The sequence below is a fragment of the Podarcis liolepis genome, assembly GCF_965112155.1.
Source record: "Podarcis liolepis genome assembly, chromosome: 10".
Lineage (NCBI taxonomy): Eukaryota > Metazoa > Chordata > Lepidosauria > Squamata > Lacertidae > Podarcis > Podarcis liolepis.
Genome location: NC_139562.1, coordinates 28,522,909 through 28,535,902, shown reverse-complemented (window position 1 = coordinate 28,535,902; position 12,994 = coordinate 28,522,909). Strand labels below are relative to the sequence as shown.

The window sequence follows — 12,994 nt, the reverse complement described above, 5'->3', positions numbered from 1 at the left end:
ATGAAATCCTGCATTTCCATGAATGTTCCGCTCTGCCTCCCGTTCGACTACACTCCAGGAGCCTGCGAGATCTTTTCTCCCCACATCTCTCTCTCTTTCCCCTCTCTCATTCCTGCGCTTACTCTCCTCTGTCACCATCTGTCACAACTGCGTTCTCACACCCCCTCATTTCCCCCTTTTTCTCCCGTCTCATTTTCTCCCTCCCTCCCTCCCTCCATCCTTCCCCCTCTCTCTCTCCCCTTATGCTCTTTCTCTCCATCATAATCACTATGTCACTCCCCCTCATTCCTTCCTCATTCTCTCTCTCTCAACCATTCATTCTCTCTCTTCCTCCCTCATCCTCGCCCCACACCTCCTCCCCTGTCGCTCCCCTCGGAACCTCTTCCGATTGGCTGGTGGCACCGTTCCCGGGAGTAATTGACACACCGCTTGATCTACCTAACCCTGCGAGAGACAACAAGCGCCCCCCCCCCCACTTCAGCAGAAGGAGAGCTAGAGGGGCGGGGGGACCGTCCGGCTGGGCTCCACTCAGCAAACGCTGCAAGACTGCCTGCCTTCTTACCTGCGGCAGCCCTGGAGAGACCAGGTGCAAAAGTATCAGCAGCAACGGCAGGGAAGCAGATGTAGGAGCGCAGGGGCCTGAGCAGGGATGCCACCTCTCCAGCAGAAGCAGAATGAAGGGGAGATAATCAGGTATCTCAAAGGAAGTGGGGGGGGGGGAGAGATGTTAAAAAGCATTACGGATTCTGGATTTATACCAACTCAGGAATTGAAATATTTTTTGTCTTTCCCCCTCCCCAAGAGGAATTAACAAGAATACTAAACATCGTCCTGGAGAGTGAAGGCAGATATCCATTCTTTTGATACGTGAGTATTGGGCAAACTTGCCTCCTGCTGCTGCTTATATTCCCGCAAATTCTGTTGCATGCAAAAGTTTTCTTTTGATGCCTGTATCATTGAAGCTCCCTGCTGTGTTGCACCCCTCCCCCTCCCCCTGATCTCCTGGGGATATGCAGGTTTTTAAAAAATATTTGTCTATTGAGTCCAAGTAGGAAGGGAAGACAAGCGACAGGATCTAACAGGCTGGGCGGCAGAGCTGCCTATCTTCAGATTCACTGGCTTGTGTTCTCCTGCTGGGTCTGTCCAGGGCACCCACCTGTTGTCTTCCATTTCACACTTTGGTTGCCATTTGCAATTTGCAACTGTTTGTTCCAGAACAAACTTTTGTGGAGTTGTTGCAGAGTAATTGGGCTGAAGATTGCAGTCTTGGTTTGTAAATCTTTTGGAGCAGAAAGAGACAAGCTGTACTCAGTGGCATGACATGGGTTTGCTTGGGACTGGGGCTCCTTGACACTCCTGTAAACATTAAGAGGGAAATGTGCAACAAGTAGTACACACACACACACACATAGAATTCTGGATGTGGTAATGATAGCATGCAGATTTGAAATATGGGTCATTTTAGATGAGGTCCTCATAAGGAAAGTTTCTACATCTGCAGGCACACGAGACTCTTTATGAAATCTTTGGTTCTGTTTGGAGGTTGTTTTTGCCATGTTGGTTTTTAAAAATAACTCAAACTGATTACTAGGCAGGTAGAAGTCTTTGTGATCCCCTCTCCCATCCTCAGTGCAAGACAATTTTGAACAAACCTATTTCTCCATATAAGTAAAAGTCAACATGGTCTCCTTTCAGGAGAGATGGCATTCGTACTTGCAGGATCCTGTCCTGTCCTCCTATCCTCTTTGTTGCTAGATTGACAAAATGATAAAGAGAGCTTTCATTTCTGAAAGACTGATTGACATGTTGAACCGATGCACAAAATGGAGCCCAATAACTGGACATGTAGGGAATTTATGAATGTGCATATCTGAAGCAACTATTGCCAAAACAAGACTGAGGTTCTTTTGGATTAGACACTGCACGTATGTAATTTACTGTCCCGAAGACCTTACAGAATAAAGGTGAGTCTGGACTAGTGAGTTAACACACACATCTAGTCGGCATCATTTTTGAATTTTCATCGGCTGACTTTTTTTGCACAATAAAATGCACAGTCATTTCTAGTTCCTGAATTGGGCTCCAAATGTCTTTCCTTGAGGCTGTGCTTCTGTTTGTAGGATCTTGCCTTTTCCTAGCACCCAAGCAATAGTATTTTTTCTGAGGGGGTAACTTCAACTCCCTCCCCCAGTTTAGTCCAACCTATTCCAGTTAGGGGGGCTGTCTAGAGTAATGGCTGTCTGAGGATCACCCACCAGTGATGGAGCATTGCCATGCCACCAGGAGTGGAGAGACCCAGCCCTCATCTTCCTCATCTTCTCACCATGTTGTTAGCTTGCAATTCCTAAACACAGATGCATTTGGGGGTTTATTTGTTTATTTAAGTGCCACATTGCTGGACCACTCGTCCAAGTTTGGCTTCACACTTCCACATCATGTCAGGGACACTTACCTGAAACACTTAAAACAAGTTATTCACACTGTGTTGAACCAAAGTTGGTACTCAAGCTTTGAGCAAATGGCCTCTGGAAATTCTGCACCAAATTTGTGGTAAGAGAAACTGGGAAAGACAGACCATTTCACAAAATTTCTCCATATGGGAGGATGGGGAAGATAAATTACCCAACAGTTCCCCAGGGATGGGGCAGTAGAACAGTTTTGTTCTCCCCTGCCCCCCGCTTGGTTTCCCTCCCCACCTGGCCACCATTTTGCATCTTCCTCAGTGCCCCAGACCTAGCATCATTCCAGGGTGCTGTGCCAGATTGCGGGGATGGCAGCTGCCACAAAAAAGCTAAACTAAAACTAAAATTTCTGAATGGTGGCAAATATTCCAGAAAAATTCTGCAAAGTGGCCCTTTGGGGTTAAGTGGGAGGAAATATCAGAAATTTATCGAAAGAAATGTATTTGGCGAACCTTTCATTCACCTCTAGCTGGAGAATTCGTTTAGCCTTGTTTCTTTGTTTTTGTATTACTTATTACTTTAAAAAAAAAATGGTTAGAAGACCATGAAATATCAGGGTGAGCTTTCCGTCCACATTATTCTTCACCTACTTCCTTGCTTTAGCTTTCCCCACAGCACCCCCATTCCCAGTTGGACTTCCAGGGCTGTTCCTGGAACTCCTGAAAGTCTCTTTAGGTATGTGCTCCTAGATCTGCATGATCCAGCCCAAGATCCACTCCTCGAAATCTGGTTTCATTATCTGCATTTCAGGGTCATCCCCACTTCTGCGACTGTGGAACTGCTCTCATAGCTAGAAAGGTCTCCTTTCTCATGTTCCACCAGTAGCTACATCCAGTTCAGCTGGTATAGAGAAGGACAAGGAATTTTCCTCCTTCAGTTCAGTGTATGAAGAGCCCTGCTAGATCAGAACAATCTCCCGTCCAATCACCGTTCTCACAGGGGCCAGCCACATACATATTTTTCGTTCTATAGGACGCACCTTGTTTTAGAGGGGGAGAACAAGAAAAAAAATTCTCCCCCTCTCTGCTCAGCACCCCTTCAGTGAAGTGGCAGGAGAAACAGAGCCCCTTCCATTTCTCCTCCCGCTTGGCTGAAGGGGCGCTGCGCAGCTCTCCCTCTCTGCTGAAGCCAGGAGAGTCTTGCTCTCCTGGCTTCAGCAAAAGGAGCCTGAAGCCTGCAGAGCACAGCGGGAACTCGCACTGCACTCCAGAGGCTTCAGGCGGCTATCCCTGAAGCCTGGAGAGTGAGAGGGGTCAGTGCGCACCGACCCCTGTCACTCTCCAGGCTTCAGTGAAAGCAACGCGAAGCCTCCGGAGTACAGAGGGAGCACTCCTTCTGCGCTTCAGAGGCTTCACGTTGCTATCGCTGAAGCCAAGGAGCCTGCATTCACTCCATAGGACGCACACACATTTCCCCTTAATTTTTGGAGGGGAAAAGGTGCATCCTATAGAGCGAAAAATACGGTACTTCCTGGGAAACCCACAAGCAGACCTGAGCTCAGTAGCATTTTCCGGCTCGTGGTCCCCAGCAACTGAAATTCAAATGCAGACTCTCTATAATACTGGCAGTGGTATATCTTCATCCTGGCTAGTAGCAATTGATAGCATTATCACCCCCTCCCTAGAAAAATAGGTGCCAGTACCATGAAGTTGTTGCAGTAAGTGCCACACTTTTTAACAACAAAAAAGGGAGGTGCCAGTACCGTGTACCCTTTTAGCACCCCCTCAAAAAAGCACCGATTATTGCCCACTAATTTGATTTTTCAATTTTTAAAACTGCCCATGTCGGCAGCTATCACTACATCTTAAAGTAGCAAGTACTATAGTGGATGTCAGGAGCCAGAGACATGCGAGACATGCCTAGAAGTCAGCAATAAAAGACACAGTGTCAGTACAGTTAACTCTTTATTCTGAGAAACCCAAACAGCTCAGACCTAGTGATTCCAATGAATAATAATAATAATAATAATAATAATAATAATAATAATAATAATAAATTTATACCCCGCCCATCTGGTTGGGTTTCCCCAGCCACTCTGGGCGGATCCCAACAGAATATTAAAAACACAATAAAACATCAAACATTAAAAACTTCCCTAAACAGGGCTTGCTTCAGATGTCTGCTAAAAGTCGGATAGTTGTTTCTTTCCTTGACATCTGATCAGATGGAGTTCCACAGGGCGGGTGCCACTATCAAGAAGGCCCCCCTGCCTGGTTCCCTGTAACCGCACTTCTCTCAGTGAGGGAACTGCCAGAAGGCCCTCAGCACTGGACCTCAGTGTCCAGACTGAATGATGGGGGTGGAGACGCTCCTTCAGGAATACTGGGCCGAGGCCGTTTAGGGCTTTAAAGGTCAGCACCAACACTTTGAATTGTGCTCAGAAACGTACTGAGAGCCAATGTCGGTCTTTCAGGATTTGTGTTATATGGTCTCAGCGGCCACTGTTCCCAGTAGGGCTTGCCGCAGTTGTAGGAACTGAAGGTCCTCATCTTTCCACCCACAATATTTTATTCAAGTTGGCACCCTTGTGCAGGCCACTTTGCCCCTGGCCCTGCCCACCACTGAATTGTAGCCCCCCCACCCCCAAGGGAATGTGGCTCTTGGCTTGGAAAAAAAAATTTCTCCAATTCCTGGTCTATGTTAAAGCAGCTCCCTCACTTTACATTCCAAATTTGCCCAATTTTCATTCCCATTATAACTTACAACAGAATGCCATTCTGGAGCTTTATATGCAGATCTGGCATCAAATGAAGTCAAAAGGAAATCTAGTGAAGATGTAAAGGGGTAACCAGGACCACAAGGCATCTTGTTTTGCCCAAGCTAATTCTCACCTCTGCAGTGAAGCTCTCTGCCCACCCCAGGCCGTCTCATGGCAACAGCTTTGGCTTCCCATCCTCTGGTACTACCCATGCCTGCAAGAATAATACGTATTTGGTTGGGTGAAAACAGCAGAAAGAAAATGATCATAAGGATAACAAGGGGAATTAGAAGCAGAAAAGAGCTCATTAGTCCTCCCTCTCATTAAACAATGAGTTCTGGGCTTTGTCTAACATAGTATCAAGAGACTGATGACGGGACTTCATTGGAAAATTAGTGATTTCACTGTGTATTACAATCGTTTATTCAAATGACCTGGGAGGTGTAATCAGGCATCTGGGGAAGGTGGCAGAGCTCTTAATGGAGGGTAAAACTGACACAGGAGTACTTGAGAGCCCTGTGGCAAATTCAGATAATAATAAGGGGTTTTGAATGCCCAAAGTTTGAATAATGAAGGGTCTCATAAAGGGTCTCTGGTACAGGGAAGTATTATATTTCTGGATTCTCGGCTTTACTTGATTCAATTTATTCTCTCAAAACAATTCATCTCCTGAATCTGCAGCACTTCCATCCAAGTAATATAATTGTAGAAATTCAGGCAGAAGGCCTGGTGGTTTGTTTCAATGGAGCACTGGATGCAGAAATGTCATCAAGAACATAAGGATGATATGTCGACACATTTAGAGGAGGGATTGGCGCTTATTAACAGGATGTTTGAGGAAGGTTCCCTGTTTCCAGGACTGGCCCTACCATTAGGCAGAATGGGAAAGCAGCTGGTTTTGAGTGACATGAAAGCATAGCAAATGGTTAGTTGATTTATTGTTGTAGTACTTTTGCAGCAAAGGGATGGTAGAGGCACTTGTGGAATTTTCTGTCTTAGGTACCCAAATATCTTGACCAGCTTTGGGTAATATACACCTTGACTTTGGAGGCAGCAAAATGTATTGGGTTGCCTCTACCCATTGCTGAATCCCAGAAGCCAAGACTTAAGTTTGGAGCAAGTACTCATTGGGGAGAAAACCCCAGCAGAAATTTAACATTGCAATACAAGCATCTTCAGGATTTTCTGTAAGCATATGAGTGTCATTTTTCATGCAAAAGCCTGATAGGTCAATCAGCTGCTGTCCTTCCCCTTTTTCTGTCACAGAGACAAAGATTTTCCAAGGGTTCAGCAAGAAACATGGTTGATGCTCCTCTACATAGGAACAACCGCCACTTTCTAAAGTTGACAAAAGTTTTAAATGAGGCCTGTGGACAACTGCATAGTGGACAACTATAGTCTACCTATAGATGTTCCTTGGATGATTACAGTTCAACAGAGAACTTAGCTTAACAGGGGCCTTTATTATATGATATAGTGAGCATAATGATTAATCCAGCCATGTGCCAGGGTGTCATAGTAACAGGCTAAAAGGTGCAGGTTAAATGACCTAGCAATAGATTGTTCAGTGAGAATACAGTAGCAGCAAATGCATGTCCAGCTAAAAGGGCTTCCTCCATTCAGAGACCAGTTCTTCAAGATCTCCTCCTTAAGGTATTTGCAGCTTTAGATTTGGGTTCACATTTTCAGTAAGAATCTTTGACAAGTCAAGTATGGAGTTCTCTCCCCAGGGAGGTTCATATCACTCCTTCGTTAGACTTCTTTAGTCGCCAGGTGAAAATGTTCCTCTTCACCCAGACCTTGGGCTGATTAATATTCTACAGCCTTTTAAATGTGTTTTGGGACAGGGGGGTTATTTTTTTCATTATGTTTTTGTTCTATTTATTTCTGCTTTTATCCTGTATTTGTTTCTTGTGGACTACCCTGAGATCTTCAGGTGAAGGGCGGTGTATAAATTTAATTGAATAATAATAATAATAAGTATTTTTAAAATTAACTGAAGCTAAATATGCATTTGAGCCTGAGCCATTTATAGAATGCACCATTATATATACAATATGGGTGTCAGTAACTTAATCTGACCAATTCATCAGTTTTTAGATCTCTCCCATTTTCTATAACGTCCCAATGGCCCAATCATTCCTAAGAACCAACTACACAGTGAGGATGGAGATGGTCTCACTTTTCTGAGCAGCCTTATGGTCACTGCATGCTTCCATTTCCTTTCCCATCCTTGGAAATTTCCCTGCTAGTTTTAGTTCTCGGCCTTGCCATGACTGGAGAACTGGGGGCACAAGCTAGCAGCCCCTGGGCCAAATCTCTTCCCTCCTGCCATTGTCAACCTTTGAGGAAATACAGAAATGGCAACAAGAACTGGGGCACTGATATTTGGCAGCAGGCCACTTGAGGCCATAGTGCAACTGCTTAACACTAGTCTCCAGCAAAACTATTTGTTTTATTAATTTATTTCATAAAATTTATATGCTGCTAGATTGAAAAAACACACAACAGAAAACAAACCCTCAATGCTCCCCCCCCCCTTGGGTGATAGCTTTGGTTTGTTTGCACAAATCTTTTTAAATGGGTTTATGTTTGAAGGCAGAATTTTCTTTAAAATTTTATTTTTATTGGTTTAGGCGATATAGATCTAAACACTGAAAGACAAAGCTTTGGCATGCACTCAGATAGGAGGCATTTGAGTCCCTCCTAAGACCCTTTAGGAATGATCCAGCCAAAGTTAAGTCTATGTAAGAAGCGGAAAACTGAAAGGTGGAAGTTTACAGTCTGCTGACCATCAAAATCAACGGGGACTTCTTAGTGCACCTTTCTGTACAAGAGGAGCACGAGCCACTCAGCTGTAAAATCTGGAATCTCCATTAACTTCTGTGCTCCTCTTCATGCCCCGGCAAAATGAATGGAGCTTGTAAAGTGGACTTTCCCCCCATTTCTCTCTCTGGTGCTACCTTTAGTTTGCTATAAGATGCATTACAAGCTCTCTCTCCCCCCTCCCTGTTCTTCCCAAATGCAGACCCCTTCCGACTGATCCAGTGGGATAATCACCTCACTCTTCTGCCATGGACAATTTCAACTTCACCACCACACTGGCTTCCTGGGAAGAGAATTCAACAGCCAGCTGGGCAGCCCCTGTTTCTGGGAACCTATCCCAAGCTTCCAGGCTCGGCCTGGATGTCAGCGGTGTCCTCATCCCTCTGGTTTACCTCATTGTCTGCGTGGTGGGACTAGCCGGAAACTCCCTGGTCATCTATGTGGTTTTGTGCCATTCCGTGAGCGAATCGGTGACCAACGTCTACATCTTCAACTTGGCGCTGGCCGATGAGCTCTTCATGTTCGGCCTGCCCTTCTTGGCTGCACAAAACGCCTTATCCTATTGGCCTTTCGGTTCCTTCATGTGCCGGCTAGTGATGGCTGTGGATGCTATAAACCAGTTCACTAGTATTTTCTGCCTGACCGTGATGAGTGTGGACCGCTACCTGGCGGTAGTGCACCCGGTGAAATCATCAAAATGGCGGACAGCACGTGTGGCCAAGGCAGTCAGTGCCACTGTTTGGGTGCTGTCTTCTGTGGTGGTGCTGCCTGTGGTCGTGTTTTCAGATGTCCCCCCGGGCATGAGCACATGCCACATCCAGTGGCCTGAGCCAGCTTCAGTCTGGAAAGCAGGTTTCATTGTCTACACAGCCACTCTTGGCTTCTTTGGACCTCTGCTGGTCATCTGCCTATGTTACCTGCTTATTGTTGTCAAGGTTCGGTCGTCGGGCAGAAAGGTGAGAGCGCTGACAGCCAAGCGCAAGCGCTCCGAGCGGAGAGTCACGCGCATGGTGGTTGCTGTTGTTGCAGTCTTTGTCCTCTGCTGGCTACCTTTCTATGTGCTCAACATCATCAACGTCATCTGGACCTTGCCTGAGGAGCCATCTCTCTTTGGCATCTACTTCCTTGTTGTGGTCTTGCCCTATGCTAACAGCTGTGCCAACCCCATAATCTATGGCTTCCTCTCGTACCGCTTCAAGCAGGGTTTCCGCAGGGCTCTCCTCAGACCCTCCCGCCGAGTGCAGAACCAAGAAATCGCAGCAGCAGCAACCACGGGTGGTAAGATGGAAGAAGAGGAAGAGGAAGACGACGAAATGGAGGCAGAAGCAAGTGAGGTCAGCAAGATTGCCCAAAACGGCAATGGCATGCAAGAGTGCGCCCCCATCAGTGGGGCAGGGGGGAGCAGTGAACAGAAGCCACTGCCAGAGGAGCCTGGGATGTCTGAGAAGCCTAGTGTTATGAACATTAGCTACTTATAGTGACTCTTTTTCTCTCTGAAACACCCTGGCAGTGACTCATTTGGAATAACAAACGGAAGGATCATTCATAATACAAGGGATTCCTAAAAAACAGAAAGCCTGAGAGGGATGTGGGCAGATAAATATCCGCTTTCAAACAGTAAAGCAAGGCCTAACAACCAGAGTGGCAGGTAGAGCAAAGGCTTCTGGGATTTGGGTTGGAAGTAATGTATTTCCTTGGCTGACATGATTGGTCAGCTGAGTAAGGTCAAGAATGTCTGTGTCCTCTCCAACATCTTACAGCTGAAAACAGGGATTCTCATGTTTATGATTCTCAGGCCAAGGATTTCTGCTAAGAAACAATCCCACCTTCATCCATGCATTATTGCACATCGCTGAAGATGTTCTGTGCTAATATACCCTACATTAATAACTCAGCCCACCATAACAGTTTACCTAAAATAGGACTTTAACCTCACCCCAACTCTGATTGGACTTCTTGGAGCAGGAGCAGCCAATCTGCTGCCCTACAGATGTGGCTGGATCCCAACTCCCATCAGCTCCAGCCAGCATGGACAATGATCAGGAATCATGGGAATTGTAGTCCAGTGACATCTGGAGGACACCACATTGGCTATCCTGGCTTAGAGAATAGCTATGACTCAACCCCATTTGGTAATGTTTATTACTGTTCTGATTCAATGGACATGGGAAAGTGGAAAGGAAAGAAACTTATGCACATGGGAAATGGGAGAAAAAGGAAGATCTGGGGAAGGGCCTTAGCATTTGATTTTCATACAGAAGGTCCCGGGTTCAGTTTGCAGCATCTTCCAGGCAGGGCTGGGAATGGCCCATGCCTGGAACCCTGGGGAGCTGCTGGCAATCAGGGCAGGTACTGATCGAGATGGACCTCATGGTCTGACTCAGTATAAGGCACCTTCCCATGTGCTCCCACTAACAAAATGATGGGAGCGGGTGGCACTGTGGTCTAAACCACTGAGCCTCTTGGGCCTTATGATCGAAAGGTTGGCGGTTTGAATCCGCACAACGGGGTGAGCTCCCATTGCTCTGTCCCAGCTCCTGCCGACCTAGCAGTTCAAAAGCACACCAGTGCAAGTAGATAAATAGGTACCGCTGCGGCAGGAAGGTAAATGGCATTTCTGCGTGCTCTGGTTTCCATCACAGTGTTCCATTGTGCCAGAAGTGGTTTAGTCATGCTGGACACATGACCCGGGAAGCTGTCTGTGGACAAACGCTGGCTCCCTCTGCCTGAAAGCGAGATAAGTGCTGCAACCCCATAATTGCCTTTGACTGGACTTAACCATCCAGGGGTCCTTTACTAACAGGGGAATTTTACTAACAAAATGCTTTAAAAGCCATTCAAAAATCTCTTTTTTTTAAAAGGATCTGTTATTACTAAGGAAACATCCCAGAACATAGGCAGTATACCTGAAAAACAAGGTCTGTTGGACAAAAACGTAGGGCAAGATTTACCGTATTTTTCGCTCTATGAGACGCACCAGACCACAAGACGCACCTAGTTTTTGGAGGAGGAAAACAAGAAAAAAAATATTCTGAATCTCAGAAGTCAGAACAGCAAGAGGGATCGCTGTGCAGTGAAAGCAGCAATCCCTCTTGCTGTTATGGCTTCTGGGATAGCTGCGCAGCCTGCATTCGCTCCATAAGACGCACACACGTTTCCCCTTACTTTTTAGGAGGGAAAAAGTGAGTCTTATAGAGCAAAAAATACGGTAAGTCTTTGGAGAGTCAGTGCAATATAGTGGCCAAGAAGTGCAGTGTGCTTGTATGCCTATTTACTGAGAGGTACACCCCACTATATTCAATGGAGCTTACTCCCAAGGGATTATTCATAGGATTACAGCCTGAGTTATGGACCAGGAAGTCCCTGATTTAAATCTCATTTCCTCTCTGCTAGTATTGTCCCCATACCACCGACTGGAACACTGAGAACAGTCTCGGCACCCCATTCTGCCACACGGGTATCCTAACCTACCTTCCAAGGTTGTTGTAAGGATTACTGACTGAAGGAACCAGAGAATGGCAGGGCTGATGTTGAATGTGGTGGCAGCACAGCTTCAATGGCTCCTCCTCCTCAACCCTCCTTCCCATCTACCAGAGGAGGAGGAGAAGGAGCCAGCCTCTAAAGCTGTGCCCTGCTTGGCTCCACGCTTGACCTCCTCCATTGCTTTTGAACATGGGGGGAAGCCCTGACCCCCTCCCAAAAATATTGGGGGGAGGGCTCGGTCCCTGTGGGATGGCGCCCCTGTAAGGAATGTATGTGAAGTTCAATGAATGCTCTGAAATACTCTCTTTTTTTAAAAAAAAAGACTATAATTGTGACTATTCTCGCTGCAGCTTTGCTCTGTAACATATGGAGAGGTTATTAAGCACAGCCTTCCGTTCAGTGGAAGGGGTCTTGTTTGTGATGTGCCCTTGTGGGTGAGCAGGGAAGGTGGCAGGAAAAAAAGAGTTTGTTTTTATGAAATGCTGCCACTTATACCCACCCTTTCTGACAAGTAACCACTTCCTCAGGAAGCAAATACAATAAACTTTTTTTCCCTCCAGAGGTATTGGCCTCCATTTCTCATTGCTGCCTTTTACGTTTACAAAACTGTTTGAATTCTCCTAAATGTGGTGTCCCTAACTTTAGGATCTGTGGTGGTTTCTTGGTGGGAAAGGGCGCAGAGGAGAAATGTTTGGGGAATATTCACAACATAGCCATGATCGCTGCATAATGCTCCATTGCCAGAGGATCTCTCCATTGCTTCTGTATACCAGTTCCTGGGAATCACAAGCAGGGAAATCATCATCATCATCATCATCAAAATCAGTTCCAATCTGTTACCTCTGAGGATGTGGACAGGCTGCTTGGACGAGTCAAACCAACCACCTGTCTCCTGGATCCTTGTCCATCCTGGCTTATAAAAGCTAGCCGGGAAGGACTGGGCGATGGGCTTCGTGGGGTGGTGAATGCTTCCCTCCGTGAGGGAGCCTTCCCAGACCTGCTGAAAGAGGCGGTTATTAAACCGCTTCTTAAAAAGCCATCTTTAGATGCGGCCACGATGGCCAACTATCGCCCAGTCTCAAATCTTCCATTATTGGGCAAGGTGATTGAGCGAGTGGTTGCTGAACAACTCCAGGCACGCCTGGAAGAAGCGGACCATTTGGATCCCTTCCAGTCGGGATTCAGGCCTCATCATGGGACTGAAACTGCCTTGGTCGCACTGGTTGATGATCTCCGGCGGGCTAGGGACAAAGGTGAGAGCTGTTTCCTAGTTCTGCTGGATCTCTCAGTGGCGTTTGATACCATCGACCATAACATCCTTCTGGACTGTCTTGAGGGGCTGGGAGCTGGGGGCACTGTCATACAGTGGTTCTGCTCTTTCCTCCTGGGCCGTGTTCCGAAAGTGGTGGGGGGATGAGTGTTCAGACCCCTGGGGATGAGTGGGTTCAGACCCCTTGTGGGGTGCCTCAGGGTTCTGTCCTCTCCCCTATGCTTTTCAACATTTACATGCAGCCGCTGGGAGAGA

General features: G+C 46.6%; 1 protein-coding gene across 1 annotated transcript; it reads left to right on the top strand.

Moving 5' to 3' along the window:
- The first annotated feature begins 218 nt into the window (after positions 1-218).
- Positions 219-12,030, top strand: SSTR3 (somatostatin receptor 3). Its single transcript, XM_083462370.1, has 4 exons — positions 219-693; positions 803-867; positions 8,189-10,938; positions 11,200-12,030. The coding sequence occupies exon 3, from the start codon at positions 8,235-8,237 to the stop codon at positions 9,462-9,464; it is 1,230 nt and encodes a 409-aa protein (XP_083318496.1). The 5' UTR covers positions 219-693; positions 803-867; positions 8,189-8,234; the 3' UTR covers positions 9,465-10,938; positions 11,200-12,030.
- Positions 12,031-12,994: the final 964 nt, after the last annotated feature.